The 25,682-nt window shown below is 45.2% G+C and overlaps 1 protein-coding gene across 1 annotated transcript in view; it reads left to right on the top strand.

Annotated features, from left to right (window-relative positions):
* Nucleotides 1-25,682, top strand: part of LOC142491886 (extracellular calcium-sensing receptor-like) — a 65,442-nt gene that overhangs the window by 26,310 nt on the left and 13,450 nt on the right. The window contains exons 4-5 of the mRNA XM_075594705.1: nt 1,139-1,981; nt 2,683-2,901. Coding sequence (XP_075450820.1) covers nt 1,139-1,981; nt 2,683-2,901 — 1,062 coding nt within the window. The remainder of the gene's footprint in view (nt 1-1,138; nt 1,982-2,682; nt 2,902-25,682) is intronic.

Below are 25,682 nucleotides of genomic sequence, written 5' to 3'. Positions count from 1 at the left end.
CACACACTGACTGACACACACACACACTGACTGACACACACACAGACACACGTTACCATGCCCTGTCGCCTCTCACGGCTCCTGCGGGGGGAGGGTTGAGCGTGCTGCATCCCACGCAACACCACCGGAGGTAGGGGTTAGGAGGAAGGAAGAGCGCATGGTGCATGCACACACACGCACGTTACCGTGTCCTGTCGCCTCCTGCTCCGGTCCGGTAACAGGGGGAGCAGAGGGAGGTTTGAGCGTGCTGCGTCCCCTGCAGCACCACCAAAGGGGGGAGGATAAGTGCTGAGCGTGCGTTACCATGCCCTTCAGTTCTCCCTCGTGGCCCCGTACCTCTGCCGGGGGGCTGGCTACAGCAGGACAAAGAGCCGTGTCTTCAGCTCCGCCGGGGGTGGGGGGAGTCAGGAAAGAGAGGGGCAGGACACAGACAGAGAGACATACACACCACACACAGAGAGAGAGACACACATACACACACTGACTGGCACACATACACACATTAACTGACACACACACATACACTAACTGACACACACACTGACTGACACGTACACATACACTGACTGACACACATAGGGTGACTGACACACACACACACACACACACACACACACTGACGGCACATACATATACACGATCTGACACATACAATGACTGACTGACACATACACATACACACACACACACCAGTGATGCGCTGAACACCGCCCCCCTAGTGATGTGCCTATCCCCTCCCATTGAGCTGCCGGGCACCCCCCCATCTCCCCATAACTCTGCCGGGGGGCTGGCTGAAGCATGACACACAGCCCGCAGCTCCGCCGGGGGGAGATTCAGACAGAGCCCCCGTGTCTGCAGCTCCGCCGGGGGGAGATTCAGACAGAGCCCCTGTGTCTGAAGCTCCGCCGGGGTGGGGGGAGTCAGGAGAGATGGGGGGGGGCACCTGGGCATCCAATGTACTGTTTCTGTGAGTGCCGCCATCTGCTGCTTTGTTTTTTTTTTAATACTTGTATATACAGTACCTGACCAGGCTGAATAACACATCTTTTAAAATAAGAAACAGGAAAATAATCAGGGAATGCAAGCTTCTGGTTAATATATACACAGCCTGCTATTAATACAACTTTCCCTTTTTCAGATCAGTCATGGAGCGATTTCTTCAGAGTTGAGTGACAAAGTAAACTTCCCATCTTTCCTACGCACAGTGCCTAGTAATATGTTTCAGAACATTGCTCTTTCTCAACTCATTGACGTGCTTGGTTGGACTTGGGTGGGAATGCTGGTTGCGGACAATGATATGGGGGTGCAGGGTGGGCAGGTTATCCAGGCTGGGATAGAGAAGAGTGGAAGCTGTGTGGCTTTTCTTGAGAAGATCCACATGAGCTACTCCCAAAGAAAGATCCAGAGAGTGGTAGATGTCATTAGGCAAAGTTCTGTTAATGTGATAGTCCTCCACAGCACTGAGCTCCATGTAATTTCTCTGCTAGATGCACTCTATGATGGGGGTGTGACTGAAAAGATCTTCATATTATCTGCTTCCTTTGAACTTACTCCTGGGCTCTTCTCCAAAAAGGCCTGGAGTGTGTTAAATGGGACCATTGGTCTGATTCCCAAAACAGGAACCATGCCGGGCTTTGAGGACTTTCTCCATAACCTGCACCCATCCAGGTACTCTGAATATCCCTTCATCAGGCTCTTCTGGGAGAGTGCGTTCAACTGCAGGTGGCCAGAAGAGGAAGCAAGAGAGGACACATTAATTCCAATATCAAAGCAGGAGTGGGTTCTCTGCACCGGGGAAGAAGAACTTGGGGAGCTGATCCCCTCTTTATTTGAGATAAATGATCTCAGCTATACGTATCATGCCTACCTGGCGGTGTATGCCTATGCACATGCTCTGCACATGCTCCTCATGTGCCCGGCAGAGAGAGGATATTTACAGGAGGGAACGTGTGGTAATGTCAATGACATCCAACCTTGGCAGGTAAAGGAAATATCAGATATTCCAAATACACTGCTGGACTATACCACAAGCACCACCGACTGTGCTCCGTCATCCACACTTACCCCATCCATGGAATTCTTTACACTGCTTATTCAGCTGTACCTATGTAATACTATATACGCGTAGTCCCTTATAACACTCCAAAAATATCTATTTTACCTCTTTCTGTGGTTTAATGTGCTATTGTAGCATTTACCGGCTAATTTTAATATTTTCTTTTAACAATTTCAAATTAAAACCAAACAAATTGAGTTTTAGCAAAACCAGAACCAAATCCAATACAAACATTTTTTTTAGAACTTAAACAAAAACATGAGTGAAAGTTCCCAGAACAGGACAATGACTCTGTGTCATCTATAGCTATACGTCTCACAGAATATATTTAGTGGGTGGCCTGTAGTCCTAGTATTACTGTAAGGGATTTAGCAAACAATGGTTTCCCATTGGTTATCTCTATAGTACAGTAAGTCAGTCCCGATTCTGTACATCTCTGTCACATCTTGCACCGTACAGGACATTCCCTTCTCTAAACCCGCTCCAGACACATCCGGTCCTTTTTAAGCTGAAGTGAGCGGAACAGTAATAACAGTTTGGCTGTGCCATGGATTTATACAATCACTGCATTATACTTTATATTCTCAGAGTCATTGATCATTATTGGTGTCATTATATTTATTCAGGTCCTTCACTCTCTGAAGAAAGTCAATTTCCAAACCAAGACCGGAGACAGAGTGACTTTTGATATCAATGGGGACATCCCTGCTTTCTATGACATTGTGAACATTCAGATACACAACAGCAGCTTCAACCTGGTGAAAGTCGGGAGATTTGACCCAGAAGCACCTGACAAAATTACTATAAACATCAGCGCCATTCTGTGGAAGGAGACATTTTCCCATGTGAGTGTTACCAAGCCTCATCCTCCATTTCTACTGGATATGATAGAAAATACTTGTTATGTCATTAAAGATTCAGGGACCATGACATTATTTCCAGCCAATCACATGTTATAATGATAGATTTATTTTGAGTAACTATGGCATTCTGGACTGAAAGGTACAGATTAAAAGTGCTATAGGTAATTTTCATATCAGTGTTATCCTACGAGGAGAAGTATGATGGGTCATAGGATGTTTCTGTATCTGTGTCCCTGAGGTGGGAAGGGCAAACTCAATAATCCCTCCAAACCTTCCATCTATTACTGGGGTATGGGAGGCAGAGAATCCGTCCATTTCAATCAAAACTCCATAGTTCCCTCCATTCTCCATGTCATTGTGAGGTGAGAGGAACAGACTCAATAGACTTTCCTTTTTAGGGGTTGAGAGTTTTATTATCTGTGAACACATACAGTATTCTGCTCCTGAGCTTTGGAGACCAAAGCACGAAACACATGATTTTACACATTTTGGCATGAAATTGTAGTTAAAGACGCTGTTAGACATTCCTCCATAATACCTGTATAACACCCCTTCCCTCCTCCTAAGGGAGATTTGGCTGATACAGATGTTATGGTCCTAACCTGTTAGGCTTATAAGGGCCTGAGCCTATGCTCTTGGTGAGCCTGGGGTGGCTGGTGCAGTGCCTAAACCCGTGAGGATCCGTGCTTTGGCGGGACAGCCCCTCACGGGAACAGGCATACGATATGGTATTGTAAAGGATAAGTGCGCTACTAAATTTAAACTCAAATTGAAAAAATAAGTGTAACAAGTGACATCAAAAAGTAAAAATATTAATTCCCTCAAAAAATTCCCAATTGTGAATAAAGTAAAAAGTGAATTGACATACAAAACCGTGTATGGTCTCAAGGAGCGTCTGCAGCTGTAACTAAAGGGAATCAAAAACAAAAGAGACAGCTCAATACGCTCATCCTGAAGTAAGTCAAAACAATATTACTTTGATAAAGGGTAAATATTCTGCGTACATAAAATTGGTAGATCATAAGCATGTCATGTGCTCAACACATATGTTACCGAACATCGGATAAAGGAACTGGTCAGGAACGGGACCCTTAGATGAACAACCGTAGGCGATCTCAGGGTGGCATCTTTTCCCCTCACAGATGGTGCCTTCTCGTACAAACAGCTATATCAGTCCATTCTGGAGCATGTGCTTCATCAGAGAAACCCTCCCACGGCAGGTCTAAGGTGTGGAACACACCAGGTAGAAAAAAGTCCTCAGTCCGAGAGAAACCTCTCTCTGTTTCCCTCAATCCGTGACGGTAAGTACACGGAATCACAGGACCACAGAAGTAGTCAAATCCACAGATCACATAGATGTTCGTATAATCAGTAGTGGAAGCCCCAAGCAAACACAGTCTGTGCAGTGCAGCAGTCAGCGACGTCACAGCTTTTAATCCGCTAGTAGGCGGTTCGCCAGCTGAGCGTTATACTGAGCTGATTTACACAAACACACGGTGTTATAGCTTCAAGGTAGCTTAAAGGCTACAAATAGCAGAATAGGAATAAAATCCATTATCCTATGCATTTCGTAGCTGTGCAGACACTTCTTCGTGGAATAATTGAACACTAATACTCAGAGACACTGAGGCGGGTATGCACTAAGCTCAGAGGTTTTGCGCCCGATTGGAACATTTTTACTCGGCCGGTAAAAAGTGAAGCCAAAGGCGCAATTCTCTAAGAAGTTCAGCGCGTTTTGGTCCAACCGAGCAAAAATATGCAAGACCGGACAAGCTGCTTTTTTCCCTGCTATAGCGCTTACATTTCTAAAGCGCGATGGCTGATAGAAAAAAACAGCCTGTAAGAACTGCATGGAAACTCTGCGTCTCCATGCATGGCCGTACTGTACAAATATACATTATAATAATATTTTACCTTTATCGCCCCTGTGTTTTTGTATGTTCCTATGGATATACATACATACAGGGACACTCAATGGTTGTTTTGGATTTTTATTTTTTATGTAATTGAATTATTTTGGACACCCATGTATTGCCCCTGTGTTTATGCATCTCTTCCCCTGTAAATGGTGTTAACCTTCTGATTTAATTCTGACTAACCTTAATACTCACCCACAGGTTAAGCATCCCAACAGCCTGCACTCATGGTTACTGTCCCACACTCAGCCACTCTACCACCTATTGTGGCCAAGCACTGCCATCTACAGCACTTACTCCCTCACCTGTCTCTGTAAATTCCCCATCAAACCTCTTAGATTGTAAGCTCTTTGGGGCAGGGATTTCCTTTTCTGTTGTCTATTTTTGCTGCACTTACAGAGGCGACACATTTAATCCTTATTCGGCTAGTTCCGCAAGCCGGGAGATTTTCCGGCTTGCTAGCCAAATCCCCCTCGGCGTGCCGCGCGTCACCGATGCGCGGTCACGCTTCATCGGGTGCCTGCGCCCCCTGCACGCGTGCCCAGGGCTCCCCGAGGCAGTCCTGGTGTCCCGCGATGTGGGGGACGGCGGTGGGGGGTTCCGGGGACCCGGCGGACCCAGAGAGGGGAGGGAGAAGCCCCGATCGGAGGACCGCTCGTCCGAGGCTTTGGCGCGCGCACGGGACACCCCGGCACGCACCTGGTTACTGTCACGGCCGAGACCGGGTAAATGTAAGAATAAACTGGCCGCGACAGTATTGTTTCAATTTTATTCCCTGTACTGTATTCTTTGTGAAGCGCTGAGTACACTTTTGGCGCTATATAAATAAAAATATACATATATACATACATACATACATTCATACATACATACATACATACATACATACATACATACATGTATGTCCCTATAGATATACAAACATACAGGGACACACAATGGTTGTTTTGGATTTTTATTTTTAATGTAATTGAATTATTTTGGATAACCATTTATTGCCCCTGTGTTTATGTATGGCCCTATGGCTATACATACATACATACAGGGACAATCAATGGTTGTTTTTGCAAATGCGTGTTTGCCTTGTTTAGATGTATTTTAAATGTAGTTTGCTTGTCTGTTTAGAAATGTTTGTGCAATGTAATTTTCTTTTTATTTAGTTAAATGTATTTTTTAGTGGTGTTTTCAATAGTTTATTTTTCGTAGTTAGATTTTGGCTGATGGTGGCTATTTTAACTTTCATTTTTTTCATAATGGTTTGGTTTTTGGTCTTTTAATAGTGAATGGTGTCATTTATTTTGGATTGGATTAATTTATTGTTGGTAATTTATTTCTGTTTACTTCTTGCTTTATTTTTATGTTATTATTGTTTGGATGGCATTGGATCATGTTTGTAATTGTTTCTTTTTGTTTCAGCATTGACTGGCATAGTGCTACATGATGCACAGATTATTTGCAATATGTACCCACTGTACCATTCAATTGTTTGATTGCCATTTGTTATATATTTATTTGGCTATGTGATGTTTTTATTTTGATATGTGCTGTGTTTTTGTTGCTATGTGATGTTTTTATTTGGGCATGTTTTTGTAATCCTTAAACATTTCTTTGTATATTGGTTAATCATGCCCATATTATATATATTATATATGGGCATGATCTACCCACTGTACAAATGAATGGGTAAAGGGTGGGGGTAGTTGCCTGGGTGGGTATCAGGGCAGGGTGGGTTAAACCCTTAATTACTTTCATGGTTATTAACCACTAATGTGATCAAGGGGCTAGGGGACATTAGAATGTATTTGCAATGTATATTTTTAGCAACGGAGGACAGGGACCTTGCAGTATCTTGACGAGGATGCACATCATATTGGCTGTGGTAAGTAGAACTGTATTTATTTACTTTATTTATGCTGGTTAATATGTTTAATAATGGGCAAATAATCTATTATCCATATCTGTATAATAGTTATTTTGCACATTACAATACTGTATGTGCTTGGTGGTGGGGGGGGGGGTTGATTTATTTAAACAGGGTTGGTACCGCAGGGCTGCGAGGACCTATGGAGACACCTAAGGACCCCCAGATGCCCACGGGTACCACCCGAGGACTCCCGGATGCCCACAGGTGCCACTTGTGGAGAAAAACTGGGGTCTCACAGCTGTGGGGGCCCCACAGACCCACAAGGACCACCTGAGGGCCCCAGACCCCAATGGGAACAACCCAAGGGTTCCCAGACACCTTTGGGGATGACTCGGGGACCACCAGACACCAGTGAGACCACCCGTTAACCCCATTGGGGCACACGGTGACCCACAGGTACCACATGGAGGCCCATGGCGCCTAGCGGGGACCACCCGGTGGCACCCAGACACTAGGGGCCTGTGGACACCCATCAGGACCACCGGGGACTCCCATCGGCCTGGGGTATTAAGCCTGTATGTAAAATAACAAATCATGTTTTTATGGGAGGGCACATCTGGTGTATTGTTTATTAAATTTGGTAATGTTTATTGCGGGGCCTAGGAGGTGGGTAGTGTGGCTGTTCTGTGTATTGTTTTTATTGTGGCAAGCGGGAGTGAGTGAAAGGGGTATTGTCCCCAAGAAAGGGTGGTTAGGCCTCCCGGGTGGGTAGTGAGGGAGGGTTGGTTAACCCCTTAATTACTATACCGGTTACTAACCGCTAAGGTGATTAAGGGGTTAGGGGACATTAGATTGTCGCTTATAATTATTGTGCATTTTTTGCAGCACTGGAGGGCATGGACGGTGATGAGGATGAGAACGGCCTTCATCGTGGCAGCCTGGCAAGGGTGAGTGGAATATTTATGTACTTTATTTATTCTGATTAATGTATTTCAAATGGGAAAATGCACTATTATCTACCGTATTTTCTCGATTGTAAGACGCAGGTTTTTTCCCTTTTTCACGTGGCTGAAATAGGTCTGCGTCTTACAATCGATGTACTGGGAAAAAAAAAAAACAGCCAGGGGGCGCTGCTGGAGATGCCTGTCGGTTTTCTGTATGCAGCAAAAATGTCTGCGATCATAGGCCCCCCTCCTCCCCCTCGTGCAGAGAGATATGCTGCAGATGCCGGCCGGGTCTTAGCATAACAGCATAGTTGCGATCACAGCCCCACCGCCCTCTGTGCAGAGAGATCATGGCCGCCCCCCACCATGAGGTGCAGAGAGTTCAGTGGAGATCCCACGGACAGGGGTATGTCTTCACAGCAGCCCCCCTCCCCCTGTCAAATCTCTGCATGAGCTGCACTTGCAGAAGAAGATGTGTGTGTGTGTGTGTGTGTGTGTGTGTGTGTGTGTGTGTGTGTGTGTGTGTGTGTGTGTGTGTGTGTGTGTGTGTGTGTATATCTGTGTGTGTATATCTGTGTGTGTGTGTGTGTGTGTGTGTGTGTGTGTGTGTGTGTGTGTGTGTGTATGTACATCTGTGTGTGTCTGTCTGTCTCTGTGTGTGTCTGTCTGTCTCTCTGTGTCTCTCTGTGTGTGTCTGTCAGTCTGTCTGTGTGTGTGTGTGTGTGTGTGTGTGTGTGTGTGTGTGTGTGTGTGTGTGTGTGTGTGTGTGTGTGTGTGTGTGTGTGTGTGTGTGTGTGTGTGTGTGTGTGTGTGTGTGTGTGTGTGTGTGTCTGTCTCTCTGTGTGTGTGTCTGTCTCTGGGTGTCCTTCCATTCTCTCTCTCCCCACCCTTCCTATCTCTCTCCCCCTTCCCTTCTATCGCTCTCCCCCCCTTCCCTCCTATCCCTCTCCCCCCCTTCCCTCCTATCCCTCTCCCCCCCTTCCCTCCTATCCCTCTCCCCCCCTTCCCTCCTATCCCTCTCCCCCTTCCCTCCTATCCCTCTCCCCCCCTTCCCTCCTATCCCTCTCCCCCCCTTCCCTCCTATCCCTCTCCCCCCTTCCCTCCTATCCCTCTCCTTTTCTCTCCTCCCCATCTCCTTTTCTCTCTCCCCCTCTCCTTTTCTCTCTCCCCCCATTCCCCTCTATCTCCCTCTCTCTCCCCCTTCTCCCCTTCCTCCTCTCCTTCCACCCTTCTCTCCCCCTTCCCCCTCTCTATCCCCCTCTCTATCTCCCCTCTCTCTCTCCCCCCCCCCTCTCTTTCTCCCCCCAGAAAAAAACTCTGCACATTTAATATAATGTTTTTTTCCCCCAAAATTTTTTTATTAAATCAAGGGTGTGTCTTAGAATCGATGCCGTCTTAGAATCGAGGAAATAGGGTATATGTTGATAATAGTAATTTTGCCCATTACTGTAATGTTAGGGGGCAGGGGGAGGGCGAGGGGGGTGTATTTTTTTTAAAGTATTGTTTCTTTTTGGGGGCACACCGTTGTTACTGCAGGCCAGGGGGAACCCCAGACACCCGCAGGGACCCCCGGACTCCTGCTGGGATCACCCGTGGACCCACGCGGACATCCGCCGGGGACACCCACCGGCCTGTTGTATGGATGGTGTGCCTGAGAAAAAGTAAACAAAGTCCAGCTTCTTTTGCGCCTGGCTTTAGCTGGTGCGTTTTTCCGGCGCGCTTTCAAAGCACGATTCACTTAGCGCTGTTTAGTGTATCCCGCAGGCTGGCAAAAATCGGCGTGTTTGCCGTTTTCTACCCGATCGGGCGGATTTTGCCACAGGGCTGGAACATGCATTTTAAGGCCGATAAAGCGCAGTTAGCTTAGAGAATCGCGCTGCACGCTGTATCGGCTTTAAAAGGCACTTTGCGTTCTTAAAACGGCTTAGCGGAGCTTAGTGAATCGCCCCCTCTATACCTGCCGGTCTCCACGGAATTGGCTGGACTAGTTAATCATGGCCAGCCAATCGCATTCGCATAGGCGACATCTGTGTCAGCTGAGGCATAATACCATTTAATACATAAAATAGTACATTCATTTAAAGAAATATAAAAATAAAAATAAACATATGACACTCAAGGAGTCTGAAATAAGAGAGACAGATATATGAGGAGAGCTACCAATGCCAGTATAATCAAGCTTCTCGATATGAGAAGGATGAAGCAAGCACATATTTGCGTATAAAAATTATAATATATTAAATACCGTGAACATAAATAATACCACAATTGCAGAGATATTTTGCCAGGAACAAGAAACGTTGCTAATACAGGGACCAGACATCTACAGTTGTGTGAAAAAGAAAGTACACCCTCTTTGAATTCTATGGCTTTACATATCAGGACATAATAACAGTCATCTGTTCCTTAGCAGGTCTTAAAATTAGGTAAATACAACATCAGATGAACATGACATATTACACCGTGTCATGATTTATTTAACAAAAATAAAGCCAAAATGGAGAAGCCGTGTGTGAAAAACTAAGTATACCTTATGATTCAATAGTTTGTAGAACAACATTTAGCAGCAATAACTTGAAGTAATCGTTTTCTGTATGACTTTAACAGTCTCTCACATTGTTGTGGAGGAATTTTGTCCCACTCTTCTTTACAACGTTGCTTCAGTTCATTGAGGTTTGTGGGCATTTGTTTATGCACAGCTCTCTTAAGGTCCCGCCATAGCATTTCAATCGGGTTGAGGTCTGGACTTTGACTGGGCCATTGCAACACCTTGATTATTTTCTTTTTCAGCCATTGTGTTGCAGATTTGCTGGTGTGCTTGGGATCATTGTCCTGTTGCATGACCCAATTTTGGCCAAGCTTTAGGTGTCGGACAGATGGCCTCACATTTGACTCTAGAATACTTTGGTATACAGAGGAGTACATGGTCGACTCAATGGCTGCAAGGTTCCCAGGTCCTGTGGTTGCAAAACAAGCCCAAATCATCACCCCTCCACCACCGTGCTTAACAGTTGGTATGAGGTGTTTGTGCTGATATGCTGTGTTTGATTTTCGTCAACGTGGCGCTGTGCATTATGGCCAACCATCTCCACTTTGGTCTCGTCTGTCCAAAGAACATTGTTCCAGAAGTCTTGTGGTTTGTTCAGATGCAACTTTGCAAACCTAAGCCGTGCTGCCATGTTCTTTTTAGAGAGAAGAGGCTTTCTCCTGGCAACTCTTCCAAACAAACCATACTTGTTCAGTCTTTTTCTAATTGTACTGTCATTTACTTTAACTTTTAACATGCTAACTGAGTCCTGTAGAGTCTGAAATGTAACTCTTGGGTTTTTTGCAATTTCTCTGAGCATTGCACGGTCTGACCTTGGGGTGAATTTGCTGAGACGTCCACTCCTTGGAAGATTGGCAACTGTCTTGAATGTTTTCCACTTTTGAATAATCTTTCTCACTGTAGAATGATGGACTTTAAATTGTTTGAAAATTGCCTTATAACCCTTCCCTGATTGATGGCCAGCAACAATTGCTTCTCTAAGATCATTGCTGATGTCTTTCCTCCTTGGCATTGTGTTAACACATACCTGAATGCTCCAGACCAGCAAACTGCTAAAACTTTGGCTTTTATAGAGGTGGTCACACTTGCTGATGATCAATTAATCAAGGGCATTTGATTAGCAGCACCTGTCTGCTACTTAGCATCTTAATTCCTATGGAAGCAGTAAGGGTGTACTTAGTTTTTCACACATAGCTTCTCAATTTTGGCTTTATTTTTGTTAAATAAATGTCATGTAATATGTCATGTGTTGTTGTTTATCTGAGGTTGTATTTACCTAATTTTTAGACCTGCTAAGGAACAGATGATTGTTATTATGTCCTGATATGTAAAACCATAGAATTCAAAGAGGGTGTACTTTCTTTTTCACACAACTGTATGTCCTCATTTAACCCTTTTGGAGAGAGGGTGTCCAATTTATGAATCCAGAATACCTCCTGGGCTGACAGGATTTTAACGCTATCCCCTCCTGTTGCAAGGAACATGTTTAATACCTTTAAAGGTCATTGAAGAGGGGTCTTTATTGTGATGTGACGCGAAATGGCGGGACAAACTATGTTTATCTAAACCATTTTTGATGTTTCTAATGTGTTCCTGAATACGTATCTTCAAGCTGCGTTTAGTTCTACCCACATATTGGGAACCACAAGCACATTCAGGGCCTCTTGCAGTGAGAGGCGAAAAAAATAATCGGCAGGGTTTTGAACTCGCCATGTTTTTGCCGAGTTGCTCTCACGGTATGCAGAAAGGCCCGAATACCTGTGAGAGCAACATTTTCATAAATGGCGAGTAGCCGGCGGTGAGATGCTCGTCTCTCCGAGAAATTTTGAAATGGCGTGGCGTTCTCATCAATGTTATCGTGGCGTTGGGCGAGAATCTCGCGAGACAATCAATTTCTTGATTGAGCGGCCTATTTAAAGGCTGTATTTATTTCTAATCTTTCTCTGTGTTGTTGGGAGAGAGAGATGGACAGAGCTAGGCGTTTGGAGGATTATTGGTTGATATAGTTGGGTGTTTTGTGATTGATTTGTTGTGTGTTGTTTTGTTTTGTTTACCTATTTTTGTTATTGTCAGTTTGAAAGTGTTTAGTGAGCTTGAAGTTTAATTTCTTTACCTGTTATTTGTGAGTGCTAGAGCTATGGACGGGAGGCATGGGAGACAGAGGAGTGATGCTGGGGTGACTGGTGGGGCTGAGGTGAGTGGTGGTCGTATGAGTAGGCGTGGGAGTGCACGTGTGAGTCAGGGGTGTGATGCTGGGGTGAGTGCTGTTGGTTGGGGAAGTGCTGTTGGTTGGGTGAGTGGTGGTGGTGTGGTGTCTGGTGGTGGTGTGGTGAGTGCTGTTGGTTGGGTGAGTGGTGGTGGTGTGGTGTCTGGTGGTGGTGTGGTGAGTGCTGTTGGTGGGGTGAGTGGTGGTGGTGCGGTGTCTGGTGGTGGTGTTGTTGGTGGCGATGGTGGCAGATTCCTGCAGTCTCTTCCATTGGAGGAAGGGGAGTCCAGCCAGCAGCAACCAAGCTCAGTGGTTGCAGGTGCTCGTAAGAAACGTGTACAGGGGCCCAGAAATTTTCATTTCAACGAGGAGGAAAACTGAGTACTTGTGACTGGTATTTTGGACAATTATGACCAGCTGTATGGGCATTTAGTAGATAAGAAAATCATTGCCATGGAGTATAAAAACGTCTTTGCCCATCAATGATGTAACATTTCGTAATTTACATAGAACGTATATTTACATATATTTATATCATTGTTGATTTATACACACCTTATCATTGAGTGTTTACAACGAGGATATGAATCGAGGAAATTTTCAATTGTATGTTCATTTTACAAATTCTCATGCGTCAATAGTTTTGTATGTTACCACATTTTTGGATTCTTCGTGTGCCACACATATTTTAGCTCAAACACCATGTTAAAAAAATGTTACAAGAGTTCCTTGTGGGAATGACAAAAAAAAACGTGTGTGGGAAAGCATTAGAATGTCTGTTTCCGCCTATGGCAATCAGGTCAGGACCCATAGCAATTGCCGAAATAGGTTTGATGACATCAAAAGACAGTTGAAGGCCAAACTCCAAAGTTCTCGTATGCATGCTTCAGGCACTGGAGGAGGGCCTTCCCCCCACCCCCCCCCCCCCCCCCTGTAACGTTAACTTCATTGGAGGAGCAGCTGAGGGATACATTTTTGCCTGTCGTGCTTGAGGGCTTGCCTGGTGATAGGGATATCAGGGGGTTGGATCACCCATTTCCCCCAGGTCAGTACTTTTATAGGAGTACACGTTTTGTTTAGAAATGTTCAATATAATTGGTACAAACGAAAAAATATTATAACATTGTTTGTTGTATTAGATTGACAATGTATTTTGTATGTGAATATAATAATACTTAACACATACTGTTTATATACACTCTTAGAATTAACTGTATTACACATCCCTTCGTACAAATCTGCATTCACATAGTATGTTGTAGCATTGACATCGTATATTTCCTTATGCTAACATGTCTAAAAAATTTAAGATGTAGCAAATACAGATGCTGATTTAAATATCGTATCTACAAATCGGATAATTAATTATATAGTCTTAAGTACTACCACTTCAGATACTGTTATGTTTACATATTTGACATTATTAACAACTGTTTTCTCTAACCACCCACCCATAGTCTCTAAGTCAGGGGTAACAGGAACAGGTAAAGGGAACAGTAAGTCAGTCACTGGTCACGACTCAGTAGTCTGGCTTACCTGTCTGGTCTCCGCAGAGGCCACTGGAACCGTTGGTCCCAAATGCAGGGGGACAGAGGTTGATTCTGCTGTGATCCCTGATGACAGGCTCTTAGGAATCACCGCAACAGCAGGCAATTACGCAGCAACCACACAGATCACAGGCTCCAGGCTATTGCTAAGGCGCACCTCAGCAATTACCCTGGACAAATCCCCCACCTCCCTCATGCCCTGATTGGCACCCCCATCCAAAACGATCTGGTCACCCTGGAAGGACCGCAGCCCTCCATCAGGCATGGTTCTTTGCACCCCGGTGCCCGGGAGCAAATCTTCTGGCTGCACCAGAATGACAGCAACACCCAAATCTGCTTGCTGGTCACCATAGGTAACCCTCCGTGGGTGCCTGCTCAGGACATCCGCAGGCTGCACCTCGATTGATGCACGTGGACATCCTCTGCTCACTGCTGCTAACTCTGAGGTGACAAAAGCAGCATCTGCCTGGGACATCCCTCTTGGTTGTGGCTCCATGGCTGTGCTCTGTTCCTATGTGTGGGCCAGCCCAAACTGGGTTACTGGCCCTGCAGCTTGTGAACGTTGCCCCTGATTGGGTCCCCTAGACCGCTCATGGTCCGGGCAATGTGGCCGGACGTGGCCCACCTTGTGGCAATGATAGCAACGTCTCTCAAGCTTGAACTCCCCAGTATAGGGCGTGTTGCGGCCCACTGTATGTTTGGGAGTCCACTGAGGTGCAGACTGGTCCCCCCTAGCCGGAATGACTGCCTCTCTGGGGACTGCTGTTTTATTCACCAAGGCTCTGCTGGTTACATATTCATTTGCTGGCTCGGCTGCTTCCACAGCAGTTACTCTGGGAACGTCCTGTTCCCTGCTGACAAGGTGGGAGTGTTGGCTCCTTCCAAGTGCTGTCGACAAGAGCTGTACCCGCTGTTCATAGCTAACCCCTTCTCCCCAGGCGGTAAGGAGTGCAATGAGTCCAGAGGTAGCAAGTCTGGTCGCCGCAGTGACAAACCCATCTGCACCCCCTGTCACCACGCCACCCTCTTCAAGGTGGTCACTGACATCCTCCCCCTGTCCTTGCAGCCCCGGAGCTGGAGGGACCTCCTGCACTCTGGGCTGGGTACCGTCTGCTGCCAAAGCAGCTGGTGGGGCCATCCTGCCCTTATATTCTTCTAAGTCCTCCCCCAGCTGACTCTTGGACCGACTGTCTGTCGTGAAACCGTACTCCACACATCTCTCTACTATCTGCGCCCGGTTCAGGTACAAAACCCTCCTCAGCGTGGACTCATGGTGCCACTGGGGTATGGGTCCAGAGGCCAGTGATTTATCTTGTGCTCTTTGGAAGTGTGTGTAAGTTGCCACTTGTCTGAGGAGCTCGCAAGCCGCGAGGTCCTCACTATATTACAGAGCCCCACAGGAAACTGCAATATAGGATCAATCAGTATCCCACCACGCTGCCAGCAGTTTTAAATGCCTGTCACGATGGACACACTTACTAACAAATTTATATTGTCCTAACGCAGAGTTTTGTCCTTGGTTCCGATGTAATAACACTCTTTGCGTTCCAGGAATGTGCTGCTGCTCTTATCCGCTTTTAGAAGCGTGTTGGAAATCCGCTCACATGGTATAATGAAAAACGAAAGACAATGGGGATAGCCTGGGTGGCATGTATATAGGGTTTGAGAGCCTATCTCCAACATACCCACCCAATCCCCCTCATGGGAAAGTTCTCATTCCCAAATCCCCTAATTGCCCACAGTTTGGAGAGTGGGCACTCTAGGGATTTCCTGGTCACACAGAGCATGTGTGACAACGCCACCTTGGCTACTTAGCATAGGTGCACTCCCCTCTTTTCCTGGCCCCTCTCAGACTGGAAGGGGTAAATCAGGGGGGTGAGCTAGCCCAGATGGGTCAACAGGATTTCCTATTTAGCATCCATCTGGCCAATTCACACCCACCTGACTCTGGGTCGTTGATATGCAACTTCCAGAGACTCACAGGCGTGGGCCCAGCATGTTACCATTGAAGCTTGCATAGGAAAGTTACCCAGATCATATGTGTGTGCTTGGGATGTACTATACTGCAAGCACATACAATCCTGCAAAATGGGCACAACAAGGAACAGAGGGAAAAATAAAACATGTACAGTGCATGAAAAATTAACCTCGTCATCCCCAATATGAAATAGGGGTAACCAGCTGAGCACATTGCCTTTATTAATGCGCTGATTACGCCCATTTTCATCACATTGACTCATTTAGCAACATTGAAATGGTATCTTATGAATGTGAATGTTTTCTGCATGGAATTTGTGACAAGTTGTATTTTGTAACTCTGCCGATGTCACTCACATCTGCAAGTGTCCTGCTTTCATGAATCTGTTGTTTTTGCATATAAATGTAAACATTATATTGTCCAAACGTGATAGCCTCACCTTCCATGACTGCTTTTGCCATGGAAGATGCAGGTGTTGCCACCTGCTGTTGACCGACGGGAGATGCAGGGCCACTATATAAAGTTCAGAGAAAACAGTTGTTAATAATGTCAAATATGTAAACATAACAGTATCTGAAGTGGTAGTAATTAAGACTATATAATTAATTATCCGATTTGTAGATATGGTACAGTGGCGTCCGCCTTTATCCTAATGCGGCTGGATCCGCGGCGCTCTGATAATCTCGGGCAGATATGTTTTTTTCTTTGGTCCGGAGTGAATTGCGTTATTTTAGAGCTAGTGATATTAGCATTTTATTATCGCTGTCTGTAATACAGAAATACCGTCTATAAACTCAGGGGGGCGTTCGAGAGCTGTTGTCTTGGAAGTCTAATACCTTAGCAGTTCAACCTACCTCAGTACACAGTCTGCGTGTGCGCGCGCAGTAATTGTAAATTTGCATATTTACTGTATACATGCATTTGCAGTGCTGTATGTCTCATTTGAAAATTGCTGAAACGCATAGGCGTGTACTGTACAGTACTGTAACAGTGTCACATTTCGGCAGACAGTATACAGCACTCTCCCTTCGCTCGCCCCCACGCACGAACAGGATAATTTACTGCACTGCAGGGTATTTCAACTTCTTATCTTCTCTACAATGCAGTACATCTCTCCCAAGCCATTCCTTTGAACGTGTGTCTTTCTGGTTTCAATCACATTCCTGCTTGACAGCAGATAATTACTGCGCATGCACCTGTAACTTCACCCACCACTGCTTGCTGGAGTGAGTGACCAAAAAAAAAAAAAATTCTCCTCATTTATTATTTTTATTTTCTCCACAAGCCTGCAAAAAACATCTTGATATTACGATATTCAATCTGTGCTGTAGCTTTTGACTGCGACCCTGTGCGTTTGACTGCACATGGTTGATTTGTGTGCTTTTTATGTACTATATTTTGGGGTGTAGGGATCAAATTATTATGATGACCTGCCTTTTGAAATTATGTCATTTCTTTGAACTGCTGCACAGCTAATCCTTCATGCAGCTGTAGCTTGTACCCCCCTCCCCCACGCACACACACAAGGCTCGCTCAAGAATTTGAAACTCTTATCGACAGACACCTCTACAGAGTCATTCATTTTCTGACGCTTGCCATTGTGTTCTTAATCCGTCCCTAGCCAAGCGTCACCTCACTGCGCCTGTGTGTAATCCTCTTTGAGATGGGAGGTAGCTGATTACTGCGCATGACTCACCCACCCCCCCCCCTCCAACCATTTGAGTCTTTGTTTACGGTAACGCTTTGGAAAAATCCCTTCTCGTATTTGATATGTAAATCTGATTTGCACAGAAATGTGAGAATTGAGAGTTAAAAAAACCCATTAACTGATTCATGTTGTTAAGTCATTCATTCTTTTTCTTTGGTGTACTGTAGGTGTGGGGGGGGAGGGTTGTTGTCAATGATTATGATTACCATTAATGTAAATATATATTTATTTTATTTTATCAGGAACCGAAAAAAACAAATATAAAAATAATCATGAATAATACTTAATGCAGTCTTTATTAAGTTCTTCTGTCAGATGGAAATTGAGGGCCGGTGGATAAACATGAACAATGCACATTGATAATAATATTAATTAATAATATATAATATATCAATAAACGCATCAACCGTGCATCAACCGCGCATCAACTGCGCATCAGCCGCGGCTGAGAATGCAACCTGAATGCGGCATGAACCCGGTGAAGTGCGTAGCATTCTAAAAAAAAAACAGAAAAATGCGGTGATGTTGGAGAAAGAAGGGGGCGCGACAGTATTTAAATCAGCATCTGTATTTGCTACATCTTAATTTTTTTAGACATGTTAGCATAAGGAAATATACGATGTCAATGCTACAACATACTATGTGAATGCAGATTTGTATGAAGGGATGTGTAATACAGTTCATTTTAAGAGTGTATATAAACAGTATGTGTTAAGTATTATTATATTCACATACAAAATACAAAATTTCTTGTATATCTGAACGACAATGTCTTTAACCTCAAATTCACCTCAAATATACATGAAAGCGAGATTGACTATCTTGACCTACATTTATACATAGATTCTGATCTTAGAATTCAAACTAAGATGTGTAGGAAAGAAAACTCCAGAAACTCCCTGCTCATGGCCAACAGTGCACATCCCAGACCCCTGATCAGAGGGATTCCGAAAGGGCAATATCTGAGACTTCGGAGACTATGTTCAACAGATGAGTCATTTCTGAGTCAGGCACAAGAACTATCAGAAAGGTTCAGATGTAGGGGTTATAGGGATGAAGACATTAATGGTGCCCTAGATCATGCACTTAAAATGGACAGGTCGACACTACTAACACAAAAATCTAATAAACAAAAACAATCAAGATCCCTAGATGGATCACCATTGTTTATTACTACATACTCTAAACAGGCCAACCAGATTAGAGCCATTCTGAAAAAGCATTGGGACATATTGAAACTAGACAAAGATCTAGAGACATATATACAAGATCAGCCAAAGATGGTATTTAAAAGGGCAAAAACAATAGCCAACAAAGTGTCGCCTAGTTTGTTTGATCCCAAGAAAAAGAACAACAAACTAAAAACCAAAGGCTTTTTCAGATGTGGAGATTGTAGAATGTGCCGACATGCTTCCCCTATAAAAAATATAAGAAATGTGAACACAAAGAGAACTCATACTCTCAATTCCATGATGACATGTAATACAAAATTTGTGATATATCTCCTTAGATGTTCATGTGGTAGTTCATATGTAGGCAGGACAATACGCCCACTAAAAGAGAGGATTGTTGAACATGTTAGAGCTATCAGAAATATGGATGTGAGATACCCTGTTGCACGTCATTTTGCAAGGTGTCAATCAGGTTCCCTGACGAATTTCTCCTTTAGCGCGCTTGAACACATAAGGCCACATGTGCGGGGAGGAGATAGAGAATCCCTCCTCAATAAGAGAGAAATGTTCTGGATTTATGCCCTTGGGACATTGGCACCCAGGGGCATGAATCTAGATTGGGAACTTAAACATTTCTTAGATTGAGATCTTGAAGAATGATGTACTGTGCATGATAAAGTGCTATACCGACCATTTTTATATTTATACATAAATCAAATACAGCTATGCTATTCATGCATTTGTGCGCTACAGGGAATACTAGTATAATTCATCAGAGAGATTCTTCTGAGAAAACGTTGGTTACAATACATTAGGTTAAGACTCTGTATATTAATATATAAAAAATAATATGCCTAACCTCATGAACCCGCTTTTTGTATATGTAAAAGATATTATCATATAGATACTCCGAACAAATCATATTGTTTCTCGCTTGATTAGAATAATAGCAGCACTGTATGTGGATCCTATTCATAGGAGCAGTCAAATGTTATCAGTAGAGGGCTTGATCCAAATGAATAATTGTATGATCTTGCTTCAGTAGGAATATGTAAGATATTTACATGAAATTTCAATATGATTAGGATGTATGTTTCAGACGTTATTATCAGTCTATTTTCAATATACAAGACACATACATGAAATTTCATTATGATTAGAATATATGTTTATTTCCAATATATATGTCTTCCATCTCATTTGCTTTGTTTTTAAACGTTGCGCTTTTGTAATTCTTGTAATTTTTATTTTGAATATTTGTTCATCATATGCTTTTAATGTCACTATATTTGTGTTTTGTTCTTTCCTGAGTGTCTCCATTGTGCTATATACTCCCCAGCTATGCCCAGACATCATATACTTCTGTATTATAAGTGGTAATGGGGTATATACTATCTAACTTACAGGTTAAACCAAACAAGCATCCGATATACACAGAGCGTGTGACGTCACTAGTAGAGGCGGGAGCAAGAGTCCGTGGCTCCAATGCTAGTCTCATTGCTTAATTATTCACCCATGCCGTGCGCGATTGGCTGACATGGCATCCAATGGGATGGGGGCCTCCCCAAATCACGCAATAGTAACGAAGCGTGTGATGTCACGGTTGGGGGCGGGAGCTATACTACATAATGGAGAACTCAGTAGACGCGCAGTTACTCTTTGATAAAGGGACAACTGTCCTGAAACGCGTCAGAGTGCTTGCTGTATACTTCAGATGACCACTCAATAAATTGATTTTTAACTGGAACTGGTGTGCAGCCCCGAATTTCTTCAAACAGCAGTGCTCCGCCGTCGGACCCCATGGGACCACCTTCAACTCACATACAAAATACATTGTCAATCTAATACAATAAACAATGTTATAATATTTTTTCGGTTGTACCAATTATATTGAACATTTCTAAACAAAACGTGTTCTCCTGTAAAAGTACTGACCTGGGGGAAATGGGTGATCCAACCCCCTGATATCCCTATCACCAGGCAAGCCCTCAAGCACGACAGGCAAAAATGTATCCCTCAGCTGCTCCTCCAATGAAGTTAACGTTACAGGGGAGGGGGGGGGGGCGCCTGGAGGCCCTCCTCCAGTGCCTGAAGCATGCATACGAGAACTTTGGAGTTTGGCCTTCAACTGTCTTTGATGTCATCAAACCTTTTTTAGCAATTGCTATGGGTTCTGACCTGATTGCCATAGGCGGACAGAGACATTCTAATGCTTTCCCACAAACATTTTTTTACGACTAAACTGAAAATAATGTTTAAGTAAATAGCTAATTTCATAAGGAATGACAAACAAATGTGCGAACTCTTGTAAAAAAAATTTAAACATGGTGTTTAAGCTAAAATATGTGTGGCACATGAAGAATCCAAAAATGTGGATACATACAAAGCTATTGACGCATGAGCAGTGGTCAACAAATCACCAAAAAATCTACTCGCCGAACAAAAAAATCTACTCGCCACCTAGTACCACACGTGTGCTGCTTGGGCCAATAGGAGCTCTCCACGATGTTAAATCCACTCGCCCGGGGCGTGCAGATGTATAGGTTTGTTGAACACTGCGCATGAGAATGTGTAAAATGAACATACAATTGAACATTTCCTCGATTTATATCCTCGTTGTAAACACTCAATGATAAGGTGTGTATAAATCAACAATGATATAAATATACAGTAGGGCCCCGCTTTACAGCTCTCCACTTTACGGCGTTCCACTCAGTGTTTCCCAATGTATACCCATATTCATTAAGTTCCGCTCTTGTTCCGTTTTTCCGGCCATTTTCGGTATGACGCGCACAGCAGCAAAGTATCCAGCTGTCACTAAACAACAGTTTTAGCGCGTGCGTAACTCCTTGTCAGATGCCATTTGTCAGATAAACAGTCTGTTTACAGCTCTGCAACTTTTCAAAGGTAGAATACAGTACAGTAGGACCCCGCTTTACGGCGATTTCCGCTTTCCAGCGTGGCCTGGAATGGATCCCGCTGTATGAGCGGGGCCCTTCTGTATGTAAATGTACGTTCTATGTAAATTAAGAAATGTTACATCATAGATGGGCAAAGACGTTTTTATACTCAATGGCAATGATTTTCTTATCTACTAAATGCCCATAAATCTGGTCATAATTGTCCAAAATACCAGTCACAAGTACTCAGTTTTCCTCCTCGTTGAAATGAAAATTTCTGGGCCCCTGTACACGTTTCTTACGAGCACCTGCAACCACTGAGCTTGGTTGCTGCTGACTGGACTCCCCTTCCTCCAATGGAAGAGACTGCAGGAGTCTGCCACCATCGCCACCAACAACACCACCACCAGACACCGCACCACCACCACTCACCCCACCAACAGCACTCACCACACCACCACCAGACACCGCACCACCACCAGACACTGCACCACCACCAGACACCCCACAACTACCACTCACCCCACCAACAGCACTCACCACACCACCACCACTCACCACACCACCACCACTCACCCAACCAACAGCACTCCCCCAACCAACAGCACTCACCCCAGCATCACACCCCTGACTCACACGTGCACTCCCACGCCTACTCATACGACCACCACTCACCTCACCTCAGCCCCACCAGTCAACCCAGCATCACTCCTCTGTCTCCCATGCCTCCCGTCCATAGCTCTAGCACTCACAAATAACAGATAAAGAAATTAAACTTCAAGCTCACTAAACACTTTCAAACTGACAATAACAAAAATAGGTAAACAAAACAAAACAACACACAACAAATCAATCACAAAACACCAAACTATATCAACCAATAATCCTCCAAACGCCTAGCTCTGTCCATCTCTCTCTCCCAACAACACAGAGAAAGATTAGAAATAAAGGCAGCCTTTAAATAGGCCGCTCAATCAAGAAATTGATTGTCTCGCGAGATTCTCGCCCAACGCCACGATAACATTGATGAGAACGTCAAGCCATTTCAAAGTTCTCGGAGAGACGAGCATCTCACCGCCGGCTACTCGCCATTTATAAAAATGTTGCTCTCACAGGTATTCGGGCCTTTCTGCATACCGTGAGAGCAACTCGGCAAAAACATGGCGAGTTCAAAACCCTGCCGATTATTTTTTTCGCCTCTCACTGCAAGAGGCCCTGAATGTGCTTGTGGTTCCCAATATGTGGGTAGAACTAAACGCAGCTTGAAGATACGTATTCAGGAACACATTAGAAACATCAAAAATGGTTTAGATAAACATAGTTTGTCCCGCCATTTCGCGTCACATCACAATAAAGACCCCTCTTCAATGACCTTTAAAGGTATTAAACATGTTCCTTGCAACAGGAGGGGATAGAGTTAAAATCCTGTCAGCCCAGGAGGTATTCTGGATTCATAAATTGGACACCCTCTCTCCAAAAGGGTTAAATGAGGACATAGAGTTGTGTGAAAAAGAAAGTACACCCTCTTTGAATTCTATGGTTTTACATATCAGGACATAATAACAATCATCTGTTCCTTAGCAGGTCTAAAAATTAGGTAAAAACATGTAACCCCGAGGTAATTTCTGACTTTCCGGCCCCCCTCCGCGAGTGCCGTGTGGTAGCGGGTGCCGCCGGAGGCTGCGACGGACCCGCCGGCACTTCGCGAGGGTGGGGGCCAGTGCAGGGAGCAGAGCGTTACATTCTGGTGCAGGACGGTTGCCGGGGACGCGATCGGGCCGTTGCTAAGGCCGCGATCGCGTTGCCACCGGCTCGGCGGCTTGTGCAGAGGGCGCCGCCATTGCGCGTTAGTTCGCGCATGCGCAGTAGGCGGCAAGCGCGAGGTAGGACCCCAGGGCTAGGGAGAGATTCCGCGAGAGCAGGGAAGAGGATAGTGAGGTTGCGGCGGCCATCAGTAGTTCGCGCATGCGCAGGGCAAGTGCGCACGCGGCCCCAATGCTTAGGCAGCCCCCTGGGAACTACAATTCCCAGGAGGCATAGGGAGACAGAGGTCAGGTGCTCCGTTGCGGCCAATAGGGCTGGAGGAAGCTCAGCCCGGGAAAAGAGATACATTTCCCGGGCTTTGCACGCGTCAGTCAGGCAGAGGAGAAGGAAGGAGTAGGAAGGGTGTAGGGAGCGCGTGGCTCCTGCATCAGGTAAGGGTTCTCCTTAGGTCCCCAGGCAGGCCCCAATTCCCGGGAAGGGCAGGGGGTAACTGAAGAGGGACGGCCTTAGATAAGGAGGTGACCCTTAGGTGTGGAAGGTGCAGTTTGGCAGTGCCACAGCGGATAGGGCTGTGCGCACTGGCAAATAGGCACAGCGTGCGAGCAGTGGATTTGCTGCGGGTTCCAGTATATGGTGTGTGTTATGTTAGCTGTGTGTGTGTGTCGCTGCATGTGCTGGGCGCAGTGTGTGCAGCGTGTGTGAAGTCTGCAGGCTGACAGTGAGAGAGAGCTGTGTGTCTGCTGCAGGCTGTTAGCAAGTTAATAGCTAGTTGTTAGTGAGGCGTAGGGACGTTGGTAGCTAGGGGAGGGGGCAGGTTATTACTCCGCAGGCCCTAGGAGATTTCCCCAAGCCACCCCAGGTTGCGGTTCATCAGGGACAGGCCCTAGGTTAGGGTTCCTGTCACGTTAGGGTTAGTTAGGGATAGATAGGGATAGCGGCGGTTGCTGTTCCCGTGATTCGGTTGCTGTTACCGTGAGACGGTGGGACCCTCGTTGGGGTTCCTGGAGAAGCACCTGGATAGGAGCAGACGGATGCATCGCACGTCTGACCCTTTGTGAAGATCGTTGCAGGCCCGAGCACCGGAGTGCTCGGCAGGTAACGCTGTATCATAAGTGCACCAACAGGCCCTAACTAATTTAGTGACTGCGCAGTCACCCACGACCTCCGTAGGAGTACGGGACATTGGGTGTGGGGGATCACAGGACACTGGGTGGGAACACCAGACATTGGGCCGAGGTGATATGGTTAAGGTGATGCGGATAGAGCATGATGTTATGTATGTGTTATATGTTCTAAAGTAAAGTGTTAGTTATTGGTTTATCGTATACGTGTTGTTGTTGTATTTCTTACCCAGGGCTATCTTTCATAACGGGGATCCTGGGTAAGTGGAGGCGCTGCACCAGGTAATGGTAAGGGTTTCCCCAGGCTCCCAGCTAGCGGAGGCTCAGATCTCCTGGAGCCACAGGTGTTATACAGCTACCAGTAGTAGAGGTGTGCCGCAGGGAAAGGGACCGGTTAGACCACAGGGGCCAATGTGAGATTGGGTGGGTCAGCCTGGTTCACAAAAAGGGCTACAAACATATAGGTAAATAAAGGTTGGGGGTAGGTGGGGTGGGTGAAGGAAGAAGTTTCCTCAGAGTGGGTGGTTAGGCCTACCGGGAAAGTTGAGGGAGGGGGTAACCATTACCCACCCGAAAAGCGTAACCACCCACCCTGAAACAACAACCCCCTTCACCCACCCCTCTACCACTAACAAACCCTCCCCCATAAAAGAATGGGTGAATGCCCTAGCAGCCAAATATAGCACCTTTGCCCATTCAAAACAGTAAAATACATAGTCAAATGCATTAAAAATAAAATTAACAAATATTTGACATAGCTCTGCCAGGATGAAGGCGTCCTCCTCCAATTCTGCACAAACACGTTACGGCCGATTACTAACCATTAAAAAAACAGTAACTCCTTTATTACCTTAGCGGTTAAGTGACGGTGAAGGGGTAACAAGGCCATCAATAAAGGCATTATGCCCGGCTGGTTACCTAGCCATATTGGGGTGCTTGGAGTACTACTGTATCTAGCTGGGGGGGATTGCTAACACAGGCATTGTCACGGGAGACCAGTACTTTTCCACCGAAACCACCGGGATCCCTAGCACCAGAGAGGGCAAAATTGTTGAATAAAATTAGGTTTATTCTGGCACGACAGCAGACAAAACA

Source organism: Ascaphus truei, chromosome 4 (genome assembly GCF_040206685.1).
Source record: "Ascaphus truei isolate aAscTru1 chromosome 4, aAscTru1.hap1, whole genome shotgun sequence".
NCBI classification, from domain to species: Eukaryota; Metazoa; Chordata; class Amphibia; order Anura; family Ascaphidae; genus Ascaphus; species Ascaphus truei.
This window is presented reverse-complemented; position numbering and strand designations above follow the sequence as displayed.